The 22,546-nt window shown below is 42.1% G+C and overlaps 1 protein-coding gene across 7 annotated transcripts in view; it reads right to left on the bottom strand.

The window, feature by feature from the left end:
• ARHGEF9 (Cdc42 guanine nucleotide exchange factor 9) overlaps positions 1–22,546 on the bottom strand; it is a 240,944-nt gene that overhangs the window by 31,363 nt on the left and 187,035 nt on the right. For all 7 annotated transcript variants that reach the window (XM_031944668.1, XM_031944669.1, XM_031944670.1 and 4 more), the window contains 4 exons: positions 17,663–17,854; positions 12,950–13,129; positions 8,060–8,292; positions 1,402–1,531 (listed from right to left, as the gene is read on the bottom strand). In XM_031944668.1, the coding sequence (XP_031800528.1) occupies positions 1,402–1,531; positions 8,060–8,292; positions 12,950–13,129; positions 17,663–17,854 (735 nt within the window). The remainder of the gene's footprint in view (positions 1–1,401; positions 1,532–8,059; positions 8,293–12,949; positions 13,130–17,662; positions 17,855–22,546) is intronic.

Genomic DNA, 22,546 nt, shown 5'->3' with positions numbered 1-22,546 from the left:
CAGTCTGCAGGGATCTGTTTGAGTTTGACACCGCTGGGCTAGTGCACATCTTTCCCACATCTCCCATTCCTCCTCACCCCCAAAAGAAGAAATTACACTTGGATCCCAGATGTAGAGCTGAGAGGAACTTCAGGGGCCTCTAGCCCAAACACCTCATTTTTATAGGGGAGGAAGCTGAGAACTAAGAAAGAAGTGACTTGCCTAAGATCATACATAAAATCTTAAATCTAGAGCTCGAAGGGACTTCAGAAGTCGTCTTGTCCAATCTCTTCATTTTACAGAAGGGGAAACTGAGGCCCAGGGAGGGGAAGGAACTGGCAATAATCATCAGAGAAAGGATGTGAACCTAGGCCTTCAGACTCCAGGATCAGTGTTCTTTCTGAGGTCCAACTGTGGAATAATACAATTTGATGATAAGGATGACTCTGGATTTAGGGGATCTGGGTGTGATTCTTGGTTCTAATACTACAGAAATGATTTTTTAAAAATCCCACCAAAATAAAACTAAAGGATGACCTTTAAAGAGACTAACAAAACTGGATTTGAAGGCGAGAAAGGACAACTAAATTAGCAAAATAAAAAATAAATAAGGCAAAAGTGCAAAAAAGGAATAAAACACTATGCATAATTCTATGCTAATAAAACTTGAGAATTTAAAATTATCTTTTTGTGTCTCAATTTTCTCATTTGTAAAATGGGAGTGCGTCTGGGTCTAGAAATGAAAGTTATGATTATGAAGTGGCTTGAGAGGCTGCCCATCAGTTAGGAAATGACCGAATAAGCATAGAAATGTAATGGACTATTATGGTTCTCTAAGAAATGATGAGTAGACCGATTTCAGAAAAACCTAAAAAGATTTACATGAATTGATGCTGAGGGAACTGAGTAGAATCAAGAGAACATCGTACATGGCAACAACAACAAGATTGTGTGTTTATTCAACTGGGAGGGACTTGGGTTCTTTCAACAATGAGGTGATGAAGGCATTTCCAATAGACTTAGAATGGAAAATATTGATCACATCCAGAAAAAGAACTCCGGAGGAGTCTGAATGCAGATCGAAACAGACTATTTTCACTCTTTTTTTTGTTTTTTCTTTCCTTCTTCTTTCACAACGTGACTAATGTGGGAATACTTCTATGTGATTCTACATGTATAATCGTTATCAGCTCGCTTGCTTTCTTAGGGAGAAAAATTTGGAATTTAATATCTTATAAAAATGAATGCTGAAAACTATCTTTATATATAGTTGGGAAAAAGACACTATTAAGTGCCAAAAATAAAAAAGACCCCATTACTATCTCTCACAAGCCTCCTTATCTGCCCTTGGGGCACATGTCCATTGCTTTCTTCTAGGCCTTTTTCTGGGTTCAATCCCAACTACTTCTGGGGAGAGCTTACCTCCCAGTCCAAGACTGAGGCCTGCCATTGGGCAATCTTGTCAATGTTCTCCAGTCGCCGCTTCCTCTCGTTGATCTGCTGGGTCACGTTCCTCATGACAGCGAGAGCTGCCGCCACATACCTGTAGTCACTGTGAAGACACAGGAAGGGGAGGGCAGCGGATTAGGGAAGAGGAAAAAGATTGGATTTAATTTGCTGGGAGGGGCCCTGGAACATAAAACAATATCATAGCTGCAAGGAACCTGAGAGCAAAGAAACTGAAAGCTGAAAAAGACCTTAGAACAAAGCAAACCCAAGCTGTGTAAAAGGCCCTTAGAACAGAAAATGGCAGAAACTAGGAGGTGCTTCACAGACCATCTTGTGCAAGTCCCATTATCTTGCAGATGAAGAAATTGAGGCCAAGAGAGACTAAGTAAGGAGGAAGAAAGGAGGCTCCCTCCCGACTGCTCACCCCCATTCAGGGGCTTTCGGAGACAAAGGAATATGGGAATAGGGAACGTGGAGACTGACTCTCCCCATTTCCCTTGCTGCCGGCCTATCTACTATAGAAGGTCCCAAGGGTCACTTGGGACACCTGCCCAATAAGACACAGGGGACTGTCTCCTGGCAGTTATCAGCTGCCAGCTTCAATACTAACTGTGGAAATCACAGGCACTCCAGGCAGGACCTGGGGACTGGGGCAGCAACAGTAACCTTCATCACTGGGGCCAACAACCCTGATTGAGGGATGGGAGGGGAGGCATTTCTTTCAACAGTTTTCATTGCTGAAAAGAGCCGCAATCAACGCAGTAACAGTACACAGTGAAGAGAGACCTGGACTTGAAATTAGAAAGCCTGGCTCTACCAAGAATGTGCTGGCCTTATACTTACAAGGGCGTATGCTGCCTCCACTGATAGAAAGGAAGTTCCATGAGGGGCAGGCCTCATCTCACTTTGTCTTTGACTCCCCGGTACAATGTTGGGCACTTGTGAGTCAATGTATGACTTCAGGCAGAGTGTGGAACCTCTTGGGGACTCAAGTTTTCTCCTCTGTAAAATGAGGGTTAAGCCTCAAGGACTTCTTGAGTTCCCTCCGGAAGGTACACAGGAGTGGGAGTTCAGCTCTAGGCTCTCTTCTCCAGTTCCAAAGTCTATGCTCCTCTAGACTGGGTCTAGAGTTGAAAGGGACCTTCAGAACGACAAGTCCTGCAAGCCCCTTATTTCCCCGATGAGAAAGCTAGAGTCCCAAGAGGTTATGGCATTTACTAGATAGAAGTCACCCAGCTAATATGAAGCCAAACTGGGAGTCAATCCCATCTCCTCTGAAACCTTCCATGGTGATCTCTCAGTATCTTCCCTGAGTCCCTCTCTTAGTTCCACCATGGTGCCTGCCTGAGAATAGAGTTCCCACTCTCAGGCTGGCTCCCAGATAAGACGGTAGAAGAAGCAGCCGAGCTACTGGGGCTGCGAGGAGACATTGGCCAGGGGGAGCTCCCAGGATCCCTAACCCCGAGTAAGCCAAAAGCGGTGCCGCCTTTGAGTCTTCATGCCCTCCAGTCTCTGAATCCCTAACTAATCCAGAAGTATCCTACTCGGTGGTTGCTAGTGCAAGAGAATTAGGGTGAAACACCATCAGGAAAGGCTTAACAAAGTAAGGACAAATACAGCACAATACAGATAATGTTCATTTGTCATGTTCTAAGTTATCATGTAGTCTGCAGAGACCTGTTTCTATCTGAGTTTGACATTCTTGGACTAGTGATGGGAGCAGCTTCACGGCCAAGCAGGAGGCAGGAAGGGTTCTTTGGCTCAGTCTGAAGTCTGAATCTATGAAAGATATAACAGTATTGGGACAGTGGCTACAGATACTCTCAAGAGGAGAAAAACCCTTTCCAACTGAGCTAGAAGGCAGACTAGATCAAAAAGAACATCGGATCAGAAGAAAAGGAGCAGAGACAACCTCCTGCACTCCCAATGTGTCCCTGCCACCTCCCTCTGGCTGTGCGAGCACAGACGGGGCCTCCATTCCAGCCCCACCAAACCCATATCCAGCAAAGGCCCAAATCAGGGAAGGGCAGGCAACACTTTTCCTGGGGCACAGGCCGCTAGGAGCAGGCATCTTTAAAGCTCAGCTTCCTGAACTCTTCTCCCTCTCTTCCTCCCCTACCAGGGACAGAACAGGGTCTAGAAGCAGAAGATCCAGCCCCTAGACTCAGTTCTGCTGCTGACTCACATTGCAATCTTTTACACACTCATGTACATATACCGGGCTCTAGTTTCCTGAATTAAAGATTAAAGGCCCCTCCCAGCCCTGACATCCTCTTTTAGGGCTCTTTTAGTTTTGCTATCCTATGCTCTAAGATCTCTTCTAGTCTCAACATTTTCTGTTGTGCGTTCTAAGATTTCTGGTGATCTTTTCCATGCTGTTACCATTTGGGGGAGTTGCTCTGGCCTAGACCAAAGCTCAGTCCAGCTGCTGGCATGCAAGCCTATCTCTGTGGGATGGGACATTCGATGAAGAGCCCATGAAACAATGGACAATACAAAGTGCCCTTTAGTTCTAGGCTGCCCCTTTCCTCTTCTGCAGGGCTTTTATGGGAAAAGCCAGACAGATGACATTACAGATAGGCTGAGAAGGCAAAGAAGGCCTGGGCTCATTCCATCTGGAGGAAGCTCTCACTGCACCAGCAGCAAACTGAGTTCAGATCCGGGAGCTAAGACTTGATTGATAGGAGACCGAAGCGAGCTCCTGGGAGCTCCCCGGAACCTGCTGAAGCTGGCTCCCAAAGGCTAAGGTATCCTACTCACTCTCCCACCCCCCAGGGTCCATGGCAAGGGAGAGCAGCTATCCAGCGTTCCTTTTTGTCAGATTCTGCTCCGTTCCCTAACACAGCCCACATGATACGGCCGAGTGTCACCCCAGCCCCATCCACTGCCTCCACAGTCCTATGGCAACTAGAACATCTGAATTTTCTCAGCAGATCCTGGAACAAGGACACTTCACGGCTAGCCAGTCCTCTGAAGGCCAAAAGGAATAGATGTGGGCCGAAGTCCTGGCCTCTTCCTTGAGGCTCACAATAACTGGACTGGGGGATGATACATTCACCACCGCCCTCAACTTTTTCTAAATATAAGAATTGTTTCCTCCCCACCCACATTTTTTCCTCTACAGATTGAAAAGAAAAAGGGTAACAATATGTGGCCAATTTGGTGAGGATTTCCTCACCGTCCAGGCTGGCTGCTTCTTCCCCTTCCCTTCCCCAGCTAATCCCTTTGCCCCATGGCCCCAACTCCATTCTATTTAGCTTTTCTCGCAAGGCCTAATAGACTGTGCCCACTGGGCTCTTTCTATTCCTTATATCTGACCTGACCTCTAATTGGGAACGGGCTTCCTCCACTGTGCTTTACTTTGTGTTTAGTCTGGGCCTCCAGCAAAGCTACCTACGTTACTTACTTCAGCCTCTGAGCCCCCGGCCTGACATATTTCATCCATCCACCAGCATCCATTCACCAGGACTCCAAAGCCTAACATCACAGGCACTTGGATGTAACCCTCTGCCCTGCTGTGACCCCTGTGCCCTTCCAGAGCTCTTGCTCTGCAAACAACAATAAAACTATGATTGTCAGCTCCTTACTAAGGAGAAGGGCATCCCAATGGACTACCCTAAAGTACCCTTCCCCACACCTGGAAAAGAGCTTTCTCTTTTCCTTGGCTACCATGGTCAGGAGTCAAATAGGTAGTATTCTCCCCCCTTCCCCAAATGTAAACAACCTGAGGGCAAAGACAGCTTTATTTTTGTCTCTGTAGTCTAGCACGGTGACTGGCACAGAGTAGGAACTAAATAATTGCATGTTAAGTGATTGATTGATTGCACCTTGCATGGGACACCGTGTTGCTGTTCAGTCATTTTTGACTCTTCGTGGTCTGATTTTGGGGTTCTCTTGGGAACAATCCTGGAATGATTGGCCATTTCCCTCTCTAGCTCATTTTCAAGATGAGGAAACTGAGGCCCAGGGAGAGAGAGGGACTTGCCCAAGATCATACAACCAGTATCTGAGACAGGATTTGAACCCAAGTTTTTCTAACTTCAAGTTCAGTGTCCTAAGGATCTTAGATCAAGAGTTGGAAGAGGCCTCGGAAGCCAGCTAGAGCAACCCCTACCCCTTGACTTGGAGATGGCCTGAACAATTCCCCACTTTCATGACTTCCAGTACCTCAGCAATTTGACAAAGGAGAAATGGAAGGGAAATATTCACACACAGGTGCTGTGTCTGAAGAGTGAGCTAGCTTCTCCCCCAGGCAAGGGCCCAGGTCTAACCTTGGCTAATCTTGCAGCTGCCCAGTTCCATAAACCATGGCCTCTCAGACAGCTTTCACCACGAGACATCATGGCTCCCTAGGGAGAATGGGAAGGGAGTGACCAGCAGCTACTGCTTGGCCAGGGAGTAAGAAGGAAGGGAAAGAGAGGGAAGGAGAGAGGGAAAGACAGAGATAGACACACAGAAAGAGATAAAGACAGTGAGAGAGAGACAAAGAGAGGTAAATATAGAGGAGATATAGAGAGAGATAAAGACAGAGGAGACAGAGAGATAAAGATGGGGGGGAGGAAGGGAGGGAGGGAGAGAGAGAGAGAGAGAGAGAGAGAGAAATACAATGAGACAGAGACTGAGAAAGAGAGTTAGGAGACAGAAAGATAAATATAGAGAAAGGAAACAGAGAAACAGAGTGAGCAAGATACAGAGAAAGGGGGAAATAGAGACAGAGAAAAGCAAGATCAGAAAAGATGATAACTTCAGTAGGAACAGCTGAAGGAAAATGGGAAAAAAAAACAAAAACAAACATACAAAAACACACACCAAAAACTAAACACCTCCCTAAACCCCAAACCCCAACTGATTTCCAGGAAAATCATCTGCAGGAGTCTGTGGAACTGAGAAACCAGTGATGTCAGATGTCGGGGCAACTTAGACATGATCTAAGCCAAACTGGTCCTTTCTAGAGAAGCTGGAGGCTAGAGGAAGTCAGCACCCCAGACAAGGCTGTGCAGCCAGCCAGGGGCAATCCCAGGAGTCTAGCTGGTTCCTTTGTTCCCTAGGCCTAAGGTCCGCCATGCTTTTTACTGAGTAGGAAGAGGCCCAGAACAGGAGGCAGCAGATTCATTTCACATCTTCCATCAAAAGACAAGGCATGTGGAAGATGAACACAGGTTCCCTGATGCCTTTTGGCTGGGCTTTGGGCTGGGTATGTTCAAGAGGGATAGAAAGCACCTCCAAATCCATTGGCTCGTGAGATCTGTGCTCAGGTGGGCAACAGAGGAAGGCCGGGCCTCAGTGGTCCGGTTGTATGCAGAGCAGTCCAACACAGGCTCACGCTGGCATTCTAGGCCAGCCAGGAGAATCAGAGGAAGAAAGTAATGAAGGATTCCAGTTCCTTCCCATAAACCAAATCACAGAGGCCTTCAATGTCCAAAGGCAGCACAGAAGAAATCAGACAATGGGCCCAAACCAAATCAGGCGGTGGGCCCACTGAGAATCAGACAGGAGGCTGAAGAAAACCTTCTTCCCTTCGGCTTGTTTAGTCTGAACTGATTAGCTCAGCTCAGAGTGGAGAACTGTACTAACAAGACCAAGGTCACAGACTTGACCTCCTGTACTCAAAGAAGGCCAGAGAAGGGAGGGGCCTGAGAACATGCAATGTTAGAGCTAGAAAGGCTCTTGGAGTGTCAGACGTGGAACCTTAGAATAGAGATCGAGAGGGACTTTGGGACCTAAAATGTCCAAACTATGAGAGGAACCTCAAAACCTGAAATGCCAGGACTTGGGAATGACTTTGGAACAGAGAATGGCAAAGCTGAGGGGAAGGAGGGACACGTGGGGATGACTTAGAACAGGGAATGTCAGAGGTGAGAAGGCCCTTGCAACGGGGATGTCAGAAGGGGAAGAAGAGGGGAAGACAGTGCTTAGAACAAGGAATGTCAGAGCTGGGAGAGGGCTTAGAAAAGGAAATGCCCGGGCTGGGAGTGCTCTTAGAACAGGGGGTGTCAGAAGTGAAGGCAATCAACTCCCGCCTTTTACAGAGAAGAAAAATGAGGACGAGAATTAAGTGACCTGCCCAAAGCCACACAATGGATCCTAGATCGAGAGCTGTAAAGGACCTCAGAAGCTTTTGACTCTAGCTTCCTTATTTTTAAAGAGGAGGGAACTAAGGCCCTGAAATGTGAACCTGCCCAAACTCACACAGGTAGTAAATAGCAAAACTAGGATTTGAACCCAAGTTTTCTGACTGCAAATCCAGGGTTAAAGTTCAGCTCAGTCATTTTTCTGAAAAGGCAACAATGGTCCATTAAGGTTAAGTTACTTACCCTAGATAGAACAGGGGAGAAGGCAGCATAAAGTATAGAAATAACAATACTACTCATGCTTCCATCACACTTTTCTTAAGCACATTGTTTCATTTGATCTTTCCAACTCCCTAGTGAGGCAGACAGTATATTCCCTATGATGCCCATTTTACAGAGGAAGAAACACCATTCCCAAGGTCTCACAGCTTAAGCTAGCACTAGCATGTGGGCGTTCATAAAGTATCCTCCACAATCCCTCATTTTACCTGAGTGTGGCTCTACTTAGAGCAAAGCCTCCAGCCTACTGGCCCCCTTTAATAGGGTGCCAGGCAATTTACCTGTGGTCCTGAGCTGTGTACTTCAGGAGTTCTGCCAGCTGTAGTGGATATTTGCAGATTTTCTGCACAGGGGTCAGGAGGAAGCCATCTATGGCAATGTCAATCATCTGCTGCAGCAGGCGACAAGCTTCAAAGAAGTGCTGGTAGCGTCCATCTTTCATCAACTTGGAGAGCTCCATGCATGCGTCCAGGTGGTTATTACAATATTCTGAATAGATCCAAAAGCCGTCTTGCTGCAGGGGAAAAGAGAGAGACAAGGGGAGGAAGCAACATGAGGCTCTCAGATTGGTGTACCGGGAAGGGACTTTAGAGGCCAAGTAGTTTTAATCCCCTCCATTTTCCAGAAGGGAAAACTGAGGCCCAGGAAGGAAAAATGACTTGTTCAAGAATTCACAGTTACCTATTCCAGTACTCTTTATACTATAGCATGAGTTCTTAACTGGTGGTTCCTGAAGCTGCGGTAAAAATATTTGATAATTGTATTTTAATATAACTGATTTCCCTTGTAATCCTATAGATTTGATTTCATTCATTTAAAGATATCACTCTAGGAATAAAACCACAGGCTTCTCCAGATCACCAAAGGGCTCCTTGACACAAAAAGTAAAGAAGGACTATATTATAACTGCTCCCCAGTCAGAAATTTGGTGCCAGATTTGACACCGTACTAACATCTCCTTCTTCTGCTGGTCTCAATTCGCTCAGAGCATCTGGCTACCCTTAGAAATTGTGAGATCCTCCGCTCAAACACCATACCTTTGGGGCTCCTGGAGAGAGGACTTATGCCCATTGCGTTCTATGTCGAGTCATGGGAAAGCCATAAATGGGCCCTGGAACTCTGGGTAACATGGGGCCAATATGTTTGCAGGACTATACCTGTATCCTCAGGGTCAAGGGCCTGAGAAACTATTTTGCTCACTCAGAGGCTCCATTCAATGCCACCAGAAGGGTTTAGAGTGTCAGGACAATGAGAATCGCCTCTCCTTGATGCTGCCTGCTGAATTCTTCCTCCTCTCCTTTCTAAGGGCCCACCAACACAGCCCATCTAGGCTAGATGGGAATAATGCTCTTTAGCCCTAAGGTAGCTTTGCAGGCAGCTTCCAGGACAGTCAAGTTGGCCAACCAAGGCTTTGGCCCAAGCCATATTCCTTCTTCTCCTCCCTCCTCTTTGCCTCCTGCTGCTCAGATCCTGGAGAAATTGTGAATAGACCAGTGGTCATTAATCTGAACTCTAGAAATGTGGCTTTTAAAAGCACATATATTCCAATAACCGTATTTCAATATAAATAGCTTCCTTTGCAATCTCCTGTATTATATTTTGAAAAAGGGTCCATAGGCATCCCTAGAATAACAGCCCAAAGTGGGGGGCCCCCAGGACACAACAAAGGGTCAGAATGCCTGGATTTGAGCTCACTGTCCAGTTTGCACTGGTCCATCTGACTAAGCTTAGACTTCTTTCCTGAGATGCTTGAGCACATCTGGGCCTGAATGCAGGAAGAACTTCCCGGACTCCTTCAGAAAATAGGAAAAGCCACAGCCATGCCCGCTGGGTATTTGCTAGTATAGAAGGAGTGGAAGGAGACCATTCCCAGAATGCCATAGGAAGAGGAGGGCTGAAGACAATTTGCAAATTGGTCTAATGAACAGTGTACTGGTGATGGAAAGAGCACTTGATTTGGGGTCAGAGGCACTGGACTCAAATCTCTGTCCTACATATTACAACTTGTGGTGACTTTGGCCAAGTTCTTGGCCCTCTCTCTCCAGGCTTCAGTCTCCTTTTCTGTAAAATGAGAGGGTTGGAGATGTTCATTTGTGGTTTTCAAAGTCAACATGTGGGCTGCAAGAATTAGTTCTGTCTGATTGTGCAGAATGAAGTTACCTCTCAGTCACAGATCTAGAGCTGGGAGGGAATCCAGGCCATCTAGTGCCATTCCACTTTATTTTATGAGGTGGGGTAGGGAAAAGAGAACTGAGGCCTAAAAAGGGAAACTACTTGAGCCAGGTTATTCAGGTATTAAGAGTCAGATTTCCACCCCCTCTCCTTTCTCTCCCTTAGGTCTTCTGACTCCAGAGGCCCTTCCCAATCCCATGGAGCCAATGATTTGGGAAAGAAAACATCACTTTGGTGATGTTCATTCATTTAACCCATGCTGGCATACTTGGCTTTCAATGGCTGCTGAGAATACCTCCCGTTCCCTGTCTGGCCTTGCCGTTTAATGCCCATAAATCCTGGCCTTACTTAGCATGCCATTTGGACTCTCCCTTCTGGCCCAGGTTTCTAAGCTTCACCCCATTAATGTACCCTAAGCACTGATGGAAACTGGCTCTAGCTCTCCTAAGAGGCAGGGATATTACAGTTTGTCTCACATTGACAATCTATCTCACTTGCCAAGAAATCAGGCAGCAATCATTTATTAAGTATCTACTGTATACTAGGCACAGGTTCTGCTAACGATTAATGTCTATTAATGGAGCGGCCAAGAGAGAAGACCTCTCAGGAAAAGGAGCCAAGTTGTGAGTAAGAAAAAACAAACCCAAATTTGTAGGGTCGGTAACTGAGACCACGGACAAGAGAAGGGACAGAAGGAATTCTAATTAAGGCCCAGATTGGGGAGGTGCTCACACAGATGATGAGAGAGGCCACATTTTAAGAGAGAGCAGAAAGCACTGTGTTTGTGTCCTGAAACTCCCCCAGCTGAGACAGCCTTCTGGACTGGGGAGGTAGAGTCATTACAAACTTCTCCTAATTCCAATGCTTCAGTAGGCTCCCACTGGACGCCATCTTACTGAGCAACCCACCCCAAATTGAAACCTCCATTAGACGATATATCCAGTCGAAGTTAAAACAGGAAGAAAAAAAAAACTTGACTATAAAAATTTATGATGACAGGGAAAAACAAAGCATAAACTCAGAATAAGACAATAAACTGAAAACAGCTAAAAGCAAAGCATCAAAGAAAAATGCTATCTGGATCAAAAAATTCCTGCAAGTTAAAGAAAAAGAGAAGAGTCATACAGGAAAAATAGGGGGGGAAAAGGAGAAGCCAGAGGAAAAGGCCTCTGGGCCATTTATACCTCAGGCCAATCCAGGAGGTTCCAGGTTTGCAAAAGAAAGAAGGAAGAATAAAAGGGACCAAGGAGGATACTCTTGTCTTAAGAGTGTGAGAATCTGGGATCAAATCCCACTTTGGATACTTACTACTCTGTGAATCTGGCAAAATTACTGGGTTTCCCTGGGCCTTGATTTCCTTCTCTATCCAATAATGGAGATTAAACTAGATGGTCCCTTCCAGTTTAAGGATAGAGAATTAGAGTTGGAAGAGACCTTCAAGGCCATCATATCCCAGCCCCTCACTTAAAGAAGAAAACCTAAGCCCAGGGAAGTGAAATAACCTTGTCCAGAATGACACAGCTAATGTCAGAGGATGAATTTGAACTCAGAACTTCTTGACTCCAAGCCAAGTGTTCCAACCAGTAGTAATCTAGCTGTACAACTGCTTCTAATTCTCTTCCCTCTCAGATTGTGGCTCCCCAGAGCCTGGTCTGCATACCAACTGTTTGTTCAACATGAATTTGGGATTTCGCTAAGGACCCCCAGAATGTGTTGGGCCCCACTTACATAGTCTGTCTACAATTGCTCAGAAGCAAAGTAATTAGGTCGATCAGGATATTGATCAATATCCTGATGGAAAACCCAATCAAACAGTGCCTGCTCAAGCGAAATGGAAATTCTTTGGGAGTTATTAGCAATGTGGGGATCAGCGAGACCATCTGATCCACTACATTAGCAGGGGAGATCAAAGGATGCACAGAATTACAATGATACCACTTTCAAATCAAGATGGCCACCAAGGGCAAGGAATTAATGGGGGCTGATGTTGGCCTTTCTCCAGTTATCTGAAAAAGGGAAGAGATGGGGGTAAAAGAAATGTTTACAGGGAGGAGTCCAGACTCTTGGCTCCCTCTAGGGCTCAATAGTCTGAGTTGGAAGGGACCTTCAAAGTATTGTTGTCTAACCAAGTCATTCTTTTTTTTTTTTTTTTTTTAAGATATACATATTTATACAATTATCTTGCTGCACAAGAAAAATCAGATCAAAAAGGAAAAAAATGAATAAGAAAATAAAATTCAAGCAAACAACAACAAAAGAAGTGAAAATGCTATGTTGTGTTCTATACTCAGTCCCCACAGTCCTCTCTTTGGGTGCAGATGGTTCTTTTCTTTATTGAACGATTGGAACTGGTTTGAATCATCTCATTGTTGAAGACAGCCACGTCCATCAGAGTTGATCATTGTGTAATCTTGTTGTTGCCGGGAACAATGATCTGGTTCTGCTCATTTCACTCAGCATCAGTTCATGTGAGTCTCTCCAGAGTGAAATCATCCTGCTGATAATTTCTTACAGAGCAACAATATTCCATAACATTCATATACCACAATTTATTCAGCCATTCTCCCACTGATGGGCATCCACTCAGTTTCCAGTTTCTGGCCACTACAAAGAGGGCTGCCACAAACATTCCAAGGCATTCTTTAGATAAGGGAAACTAATTATGGAGAAGTTATGGACTGGTATGGGATCACACACTATCCCATGTTGCTTCAACCTTGGCCCTATTTCACAGAGAAATTCAGAGCTAGATCAGGGAAGGAACATGCCCAAGGGACACAGGGCCAGTGAAAAAGAGAGATGAGAAATGGGGCCAAGACCCACCCTTACTCCCACTAGCCCCTGGCTGGGTGTAAGCTTGAACCACTTGATACTGCTTTACTCTGGGCCAGGAGTATATAGGCCAGAAGGGAAAAACTGTCCTGGCCTTTGGGGCCTCCCCATGTCCCCTGCCTCTCTCCTCCACCCAGCTCAAGGTGATCCTACCCATAGGAACTCACATGCTCTAGGAAGCAGGGCCCAATCTCGCTGAGGTGTGGATCCTCATTATTGTACTGTTTCTCCAAGTCACGCACAAAGCCCATCTGAAATCGATAGATGTCCTCAATGTTGCCAAAAATCACCTTCAATTGCTCATCACTGAACATATCCCGCCTCTTCCGGCACTGTTTCAGGTAACCCTGCACAGAAAAGAAAGATACATTGACCAGAAAGAGTCAGTCAACTGAACTCCTCTCTCCCCTTTGTAACAGGCCACACTCCATCCAAGAATCCTAGAGGCCATCCAGTTGAAGCCCTATAATTAAAAACTAACGGAGAGTGGAGCCAAGATGACAGATTAGGGATAGCCACCAGTTAAATTCAACATTCCCCTCCAAATGACTTTAAAAGAACACCTCAAATCAAATCAAATTTTGAAGTGGCAGAGGCAACAAATGCCTAATTAGAGGCCTGTTTGGAGCCTGCACGTGCAGTGGTAGCAACAATGGTTGGTAGCAGCAGCTTCGAGGGCTCTCAGCTCAAAGTTGGTGAGAGGGTTGGACAACTGGTCAAAAAGAGATTACAGGGGATCCTTTACTAGCACTGGGTCCACTTGGCATTGATTGACGTTACTGCCCATACACAGTTCTGGGTTGTAGTTTCAGGGTGGAGAGGAATGAAGCCTTGGTGACAGTCAAGGCAAAGAGAAGCACTAGTTTGTGGAGCTGAAGGGGACTAGAGGCCCTTCCTGGGCAAAAATGCAGACTGCAGTTCAGGAGAGAAGGTGACCACATTTCTCCCAGGATCATACCACCTAGGAAGCGTCAAATACTTATAGACCCCCAGAACTAGCTCTGAAAAGAAAAGCATGAAGAAAAAACCTGGAGTTTAACAAAGTGCCACACTTGACTGTAAAAAGTTACAGGGAAGAACAAGGCATAAACTCAGAATAAGGTAACAAACTGAAAATCGCTAAAAACAAAGCATCAGAGAAAAATACTAACTGGACTCAAACCCAGCAAAAATTCCTGGAAGTTAAAGAAAAAGAGTGGTAAAGGAAAAATTGGGGAAAGAAATAAGAGTGATGCAAGAAAATTTTTAAAAGAAAATTAACAGCTTGGTAGAAGCAGCATAAAATGAAGAAAATTAAACCTAAAAAAAAAAAAAAAAGACTTGGCCATATGGTAAAAGAGGCACAAAAATACACTGAAGAGAACTTAAAAAGTAAAATTGGCCAAATGGAAAAAAGAGATACAAAATCTCACTGAAAAAAATAATTGCTTAAAAATTTGAACTATAGTAGTAGTAGAAGCTAATTACTCCATGAGATATCAAGAAACAATACAAAATAGTCAAAAGAATACAAAAAAAAAAAAAAAAAAGAATTATTTTATTGGGAAAAACAACTGCCCTGAAAAATAGACCCAAGAGAGATAGATGGTAGGGGGGGAGGAGGGGAAAATTTGAAGCACAAGGTTTTGCAGGGGTCAATGTTGAAAAATAATCCATGCACATGTTTTAAAAATAAAAAGCTTTAATTAAAAAAAGAGAGAGAGAGATGGATTCCCCCCCCCCCCCCCCCCAATGGACTACTTCAAAGCTATCATCAAAAAAAGAACCTAGACATCATGTTTCAAGATATTAACAAGGAAAACTGTCCCAATATTTTAAATCCTGAGAGTAAAATAGGAATTGAAGGAATCTACTAATTATCTCCTAAAAGAGATCCCACAACAAAAACTTTCAGGAATATTATAGTCAAATTCCAGAGCTCCCAGGTCAAGGAGGAAATACTTCAAGTAGCCAGAAAGGAACTATACAAATATCATGGATTCACAGTCAGAATTATACAAGACTTAGCAGTTTCTGCTTTCATGAAGCAGAGGGTTTAAAATATGATTCTAAAAGGAAAAGGAGCTATGATTACAATCCAGAATAATTTATCCAGTAAAACTGAGTGTAATTCTTCAAGGGAAAAAAATGGATACTTAATGAAATGGAGGTCTTTCAAGAATTCCTAATGAAAAGAGCTGAGCTGAAGACTCAAGAGAAGCATAAAAAGATAAACATGAAAGAGTAATCCTAATAAAGTTCAATGATTTATATTCCAATATGGAAAGATAATACACGTAACTTAAGGTTACATAGACAAAAGGCATAGGTTTGAGCCAATTTGGAATGATTTTTTAAAAAAAGACTGAGAAAGATTCTTTTAAAGAAGAGGGTAGAATGGAGAAAACTTCACTCTTATCAAAATTGATTCCAAAAGGGAAGAATATATACACACACTCATTTGGGTACAGAAATCTATCTTACTCAACAAGGAAATTGGAGGAAAAGGGATATGGGGAGGGCAATTAAAGGGAGAACAAATTAAGGAAGGCTGTAGAAAGCCAAATAAAAACAACTACCTCATAACTATAAAAAATGATGAATGCTGGAGGGGATGAGGGAAAAATCAGGACACTAATGAATGTAGGTGGAACAATGAATTGGATCCAACCATTCTAGAGAGCAATTTGGAAGGATGCCCAAGAAAGCTATAAAAGTATGCATACTCTTTGGCCCAGCAATGCCACTATTAGGTCTGTATCCCAAAGAGATAAAAAAAATAAAAATAAAAAAGGAAAAGGACCTATATGTGCAAAAATATTTATAGCAGCTTTTTTTGTGGTGACAAAGAATGGGAAATTGAGGTGATGACCATCAGTTGGGGAATGGCTTAATAATTGGTGGCATATGATTGCACTACTGTGCTACAAAAAATGATGAGGAAGGTGGTTTCTGAAAAACAATGTCAAGATCTTATGTGAACTAATGTAAAGTGAAGAAGAACTGGGAGATCATTGTGCACACCAAAAACAATGTTATAATGGTGATCAACTGCAAAAGACTTGGCTACTCTGACCAATACAATGATCTAAGACAGTTCTAAGACTCATGATGAAAAAGTACTATCTATCTATAAAGAGAGAACTGATGAACTCTGAGTGCAAATTGAAGCATAATTTTTTCTACTTTCTTTCTTTTTCTTGCTTTTTTTGGAAATACAGATAATATGGAAATATGTTTTACATGATTTCATATGTATAACTGACATTATATTGCTTGCCTTCTCAGTGGGTGTGGGATAGGGTGGGAAGGAAGGAGAAAATTTAGAACTCAAAATTTAAAAAGAATGTTTTTAAAAACAAATTAGAAGAAACAACAACCAATGGAGGAGGGGCTATCCTGTGATTTCATTAGCATAGGGCGTTCTTAGTGGAAAAAAGTTCTACTAATAGAGTTCAGTGGTTCTCCTGTCATGGGATCAAGATATTGCATAGTGGGGATCATTAGAGAAACAGGGAGCTATTAACCATTGGCTAACTAGAAAGAAAGAAACAGAGGCTTAGAAGAGGAGGAGTTTGGGAAGAGAGGAACAAACACCTAGGCCCTGGGTCAGGGACCTTGGGGGGTGGTCCACTATACTTGCCCTCGCATCCAAATCATAGGATTTCAAGGTTACAAGTGAAGGCGCAAACCTAGGTCCAAAGTGGAGCCTACTGGTTCCCAATGTAGTTCTCTTTCTATAGAGGTATGCAGATAGAAGCCAAAGCAGGTTAAGAAAAATGTTTATTTTTCTATTGTGTTAATAACCAATTATTAAATTAAAATTGAGATTTTTCCTTTCTGTTTCCTCATTCAGGAAGCATTCCTTACAGATCTATCAACCTCTGAAGGACACTGCTCATAGATGAAATAGTCTAAATCCTCTGAGTACTGGCTATGAATTCTGGGTCAGGACTCTACCCAACTAGAAGATCTAGGTGAATTTCTGCTCTTAAGAAATAAGTCCATGTCATCAGACCCCTTCACTGGAGGAAAAAATCAACCAGAGTGGTCTGGGTCCAGATGGATTCCTTTGTCCAGATCGCTAGAGGCAGCTGAGTTCTAACAGGTCACATTCTCAGCAGGAGGAGCTAAAGACTTTTAGCCCACTTCTTCATTAACTGTTCAACAATCAGGGTTATTTTCACCTATCAGGAGCACCAACTTTTCCAAAGGTACGTAAACATTTAGTGATCTCCATGGTTTTGTCTTTGTTTACTGAGAGAAACCAATGACCATCAATTTATTGCTTATTAGCTTGCCTAATTAATAAATTGATTATTAAGTACCCACAAACTCGATCTCTCAGACTTTTAATTCATCACACAGGGAAATTGTAAAGAGGAAAGAAGTCCCTAGAATAGAGCTGTGGTTTCCAAAGCAGATTCTAGAATAAGCCTAAGCTTGTATATAAGCTTTTGCCTGAGAGATCACACTGGGAAAGGAAAGAGAACCATGCCATAGAGTTCCAAGACAGCAAATAGATTTGCACATTTTGCTACTGGCAAGGGTGTTTTTATTGCCTCCATTTTCCAAGTGAGGAAGATGAGGCAGAAAGAATAGTGATAATTTGTATTTCTCTAGCAATTTACTGCAAAAAGGACTTTTCTCTCCCCTGTTATCCCCATACAGAGGAGGAGATTAAGGATCGTGGAAGTTAGGTTTTGTTGCCAAAGTCACACCGAGACTTGGTAGGGACAAGGCTTAAGCTTAGGTCTTCTGGCTCTTTCCTCCATAACCAATGCCTCCAGGAAATGTCTTGTTCCAGATATGAAAGAAAAGTAGACCTGGTACATGAGCCCAGATTCCCCCATTCAAGAGGTCCCTACCCTTCTGCCACTTATGGGATACTTCCAGCTTACCTCACATATGTCTTTGAGGTGTTTGATATAGTGACGCTCAGTGCTCATGATCTCATTGATGACATTGGCACGCATCTGGTCCCGGTTTTGCAGTGACCTGCCCAGGCAGAGGCAGTCGGCATTAGGGTCCAGATGTCCATTCTGTACCTCACTGGTGCCTTCCTCTACACCGTCTTCCTGGTTCACCCACAGCTAAGAGGAGAAAAAAGAGCAAGAGTGGTTACAACCTAGACAACCGGCAAAAATGACCATTGGCAGACCATTCACAAGGATCTCTGAAACAAATTCACTTTAATTATGACTTTAATTACGTCATCAGTACAAAGGGAAGGATGATGGAAAGAATGCTAGAAAACATGATTTAGGAGTAGAAACATGATCAGGAACAAAGGCTTGTTAATTACACTGAAGACACAACTAGATGATGGAAACTGGAGATGTTGGATATGGCAAGCACCAAACAATATAATAAAAAGTAGAACTGATTATATTTTGGTTGAACAATTAAACGACAAAACCTACAATAAACCAAACGCTAAAGAATGGAACTGGAAGGTCAATGAAAAAACAAAAAACAAAAACAAAAAGGAAAAGATCTATCAAGATTTCTGTAGCAAACTATTTTTTCTTTCAATAGCAATGCAGCTGCCACATTTGGACTCTAATGTCACAGCCCTTCATGTGCTACATGAGGAAACAAAAATGGCACTGAAGAAAATAGAAAGTATGAGCAGTTGGGTTATGCCATGAACACAGAGGAGGTACATGCTGACCTTTTTTTTTTTTTTTTAAGCTCCTTGGAGGATTGATCTGTGAAAGGAAAAGGATGACAAATACATGTGTGTATGTGTGTGTGTGTGTGTGTGTGTGTGTGTGTGTGTAGGGAGGAAAGATAGATCTTATTACTACTGAAAAAAAGTGACTGGGGTGATAAGAAATTATCAACCCATGTGTTTACTTTTCCAACTCTATATAATCCCAAAGAGAATAAACATAATTATGAAAGACTAGACAATGACATTTCTCATCTCTTTTGTGATTAAACTCATTGAAAAGGCCACCTACAAATGAGGACCCTACTTCCTCTCCTCTCTGTTCTTAACTCTTTCCAGAAGTCTGCCTTCCAACTTCATTCAACTGAAATTTCTCTTTAACACTACTATTGTAGTGTTAGATCTATTGTCAAATCTAATAACCTTTTCTCAATCCTTATCTTTCTAGACATCTCTGTAACCACTGATCACTCTCTCCCTTCTCTTAGATACTCAGTGGAAAAGCTTACCATCTCTGTGATTCTGGAATAGTCACTTAATCACATTCTTCCTTAGTTTCTTTATCTATAAAATGACAATAATAATAGCATCTACCTCTCAGGGTGGTAGTGAGGATAAAATGGAATGTTTTGCAAAACTGGATCTTCATCCAGTAATGGTGTATGTCCCCCAAGGCTCTGTCCTGGGCCCTTTTTCTTCTTCCTTCTATTTCATGGTGTTGATCTCATCATTTCCCATGGATTAAATCCTGTACTGATGATCGTTAAGTCTGTTCACCTCCTGACCTGCAGACCACAATCTCCAACTTTATATTGGAAATTTGGAATTGGATTATCACCTAGATATTTTAAATTCAACATAACCAAAACAGAATTTGCTCTCTTTCCCAGTATTTCCTCTTTCTCTTTTCTATTACTTTAAAAGGAACCACCATTCTCCCAGTCATTCTAGCTTGCAATTTAGGTGTCATCTTCAATTCTTCATTCTCTCTTGCCCCCCACTCTCCATATTTAATCTGTTGCCACGTCCTGTCAATTTCATTTTTGTATCAATCTTTCTAATATGCTCCCGTCTCTCATTTGACACTGTCATTACTATGGTGTAGGCTCTCATTATCTCATGCCTGGATTACTGCGGTAGTTAATGCCTTCTCTCACGCGACTGGGAACTCCTTGTGGGCAAGAACTATCTATCTTCTTGTCTTTCCTTGCATTCCCAGGACTTAGCACACAGTAGCTATGTAGCTCCACTCCATAGCTCAGCACCGACTCTCAACTTAGTTTAGAAGAAGGGTTTCTCTCTTAGGCACAGACCTGGGGTCTATGAAGTGATTTTAAAGATGTTTTGATAAGTATTTATAACAGCATTCCTTTGCAATCTTATGTATTTTATGCATTTAATAACATAATTCTGAGAAGGATGGCTACATAGTTTCACTAGAATGCCACGAGTATCCATGATCCAACAAAGATTTTTTAAAAAGGCCTGAAACAGAGAGCTCCATGCCTGGACACTGGGACTTTCAAGGATTTGTCCTAAGGTCACACAACAGTAGGGTCAACTTCAGGGTGTAAATTCAGTCCCATTTGACTACAAAGAATAAAAAAAAAAAAAATGCTGCTTCTCATATGTGGAACAATACGGTACAATAACCTCAATTTGGAAATACTCCTTTTAGCCATATGGGCAGACTTATTTTCTTCTCCAACAGCTCAAGTCACTCATGGTCATTTTCTTTGGGGGGCGGGGGAGAAAGGGGGAAAATCAACCAGCCAACAATGTTCTACTCAAGTATTTTACTTTCACCATTGTTATTTCTCAAAGACTCCTCCTTATCAATAGAACCTGCCCTCTTAACCAAGAAGGATGAACCCAAGGCACCAGTTACATATAATAATGTATGTTGCTGGACAAGGAAATGGCAAGCCAGTCTAGGATCTTTGCTGAAAAACCAAACCAAAAAACCCAATTGGGGTCACAGAGAGTCAATCAGGATTGAAACAAACGAAGAACAACACAACAATATACCTTACAGTGCCTCATCCAAGTGCTATCTTGGGGTAATTGGGTGGGAGTTGTTACATAAAGGGCAAAGACTCATTGGAGTCCACTAATACAAACTTCAAAGTAGCTATTGGATTCTTTTGGAGGAGAAAGACTTTCTTCTCCTCTTTAACTATTCTGTACATCTGACTTATAATAGAATACAATGTATTTGCGTGTTGTTTTTCTCATCAGACGCGACTTCTGAGAACTATCTTGTGCATTTCTTTATATTGCTCACACTTAGCACAGTGCCTGGCTGCCCATAGTAGGTGCTTTATTAGTTTTATTATTAGTAGTATTTATTAGTTGACTATAGATAGGGGTTAATTGTCTTTAAAATGTTCAATAGAATTCACTTAAATAAATCAATCTAGGTGGTTCACCCCCACCACTTCCACTTTAAAAATAATCTATAGCTTATTCAATTTCTGTTTCTGACTCGGGTTATTTGGGGGAAAAAAAAAAATCTTAGTTTGTTAATCTAGACATCTCATATTTTTAAAAAATATTCATCTATTTTATTTAAGTTTTCAATTTTGTTGGAACATAATTTTGGGCAATTTCTTTTATTTCCTCATTTGTTGCGCCACCCCCCCCCCACCACCACCCCCTTTTCAGTTTTGAATTTTGGTCATTTGCTAGCCATCTCTTTCTCTTTGTGGGGGTGGAGTGAATGGGTGTGGAACAAATTAATGGTCAGTCTATTTATTTTATTTTTAGTTTATTTTCTTATTGGATATGTATTGAATAATATTTATACACAATTACTACATATTAATTTATTTATTTTAAAGAAAATTAGCCAGTCATCTTATTATCTCAATAACTTTTTGGTTTTTTGATGTAGTTTATATTTTCATTGATTTCAGAATGTCTATTCTTCGGTTTATTTGGGGGGGGGGCGGTTACTTAATAAATCTCTGGGTTTATTTTTTAAAGCAATTTCATCTTCAATTCATTGACCTATTCTTTCTCTGTTAAAGTAAGTAAAGTATTTAAAGACAAGATTTCTCCTAAGAGCTGTTTTGGTATATCTCCTAAGTATTGGTTAGGCTAGCTACCTCATTGTTATCACTTTCTTTGATATATTTCTGTATTGTGTCTTTGATTTGTACTCTGACCCACTCATTCTTTAGGATTAAATTGCTTCGCTGTCATTTGAGACTAAATCCTTGTTTCAGATTTCCCTTATTGATTACAATTTTTTATTGCATTGTAGTCTGGAAAAAAGAGAAAACTGCTTATATATACACAGCACGTTAGATACTGAGAGAGCCATGACAATAAAGGACAAAGAATATCATCTAAGGCACCAAGAAGATCACAGGAGATAAATTTCCAAGAAAAAAACCAGTAATAAAAGCCCTGGTCTCAAATAAGTATACACAAATTACAAACGATTTTGCAACAAGCAAGAAATATTAGCAAGTCTTAATGTAAAAAGGAAAATTGGGCACATAGGTATCATTGAAACATGATGGGAGGAGATTCCTGACTAGAATTCCTGACTGAATAAGGAATGTATCTTATTCCAAAAAACTAAGACAGGTAAATAGCTGGGGGGGGAGAGAAGGAAGAAGAAAGGTGTGATACAATGAAAAAATATCATTAAAAATTTATTTCTTTAAAAAAAAATTTCTTTTTTAACAGTAAAAAGAATTTTGAATTCTCAATTCTCTCCCTCCCCCATCCACTGGGAAGGCAAGCAATGTATTATATATATATGAAATCATGCCAAACATTTCCATATTAGCTACATTACAAAAAATACAAGAAAAATAAAGTGAAAAATTACAAGGAAGATTATATTAAGAAGACAGACTCATGTGAGAAATTCAGCAAACAGGAGGAATCATAGTGGAGAACATTTGGGTGAAGACCAATAGAGAGAAACACAAGTGAGCTAAACAATGGAGTGTGCTGCCAATCTTGTCAAGAGAACAGACGCTCAGGACAGAGGTATGACAGAGCAATAATGAAAGAGCTCAATTACTCAGACAATGCTCTATCAAATGCAGCTAATAACTTGCCTTCAAGATAATCTGATCTTTCAAAGCCAGAGGAA

The sequence above is a fragment of the Sarcophilus harrisii genome, chromosome X (genome assembly GCF_902635505.1).
Source record: "Sarcophilus harrisii chromosome X, mSarHar1.11, whole genome shotgun sequence".
Lineage (NCBI taxonomy): Eukaryota > Metazoa > Chordata > Mammalia > Dasyuromorphia > Dasyuridae > Sarcophilus > Sarcophilus harrisii.
Note: the sequence above shows the minus strand (reverse complement) of the source record. Positions and strands in the feature narration are given on the sequence as shown.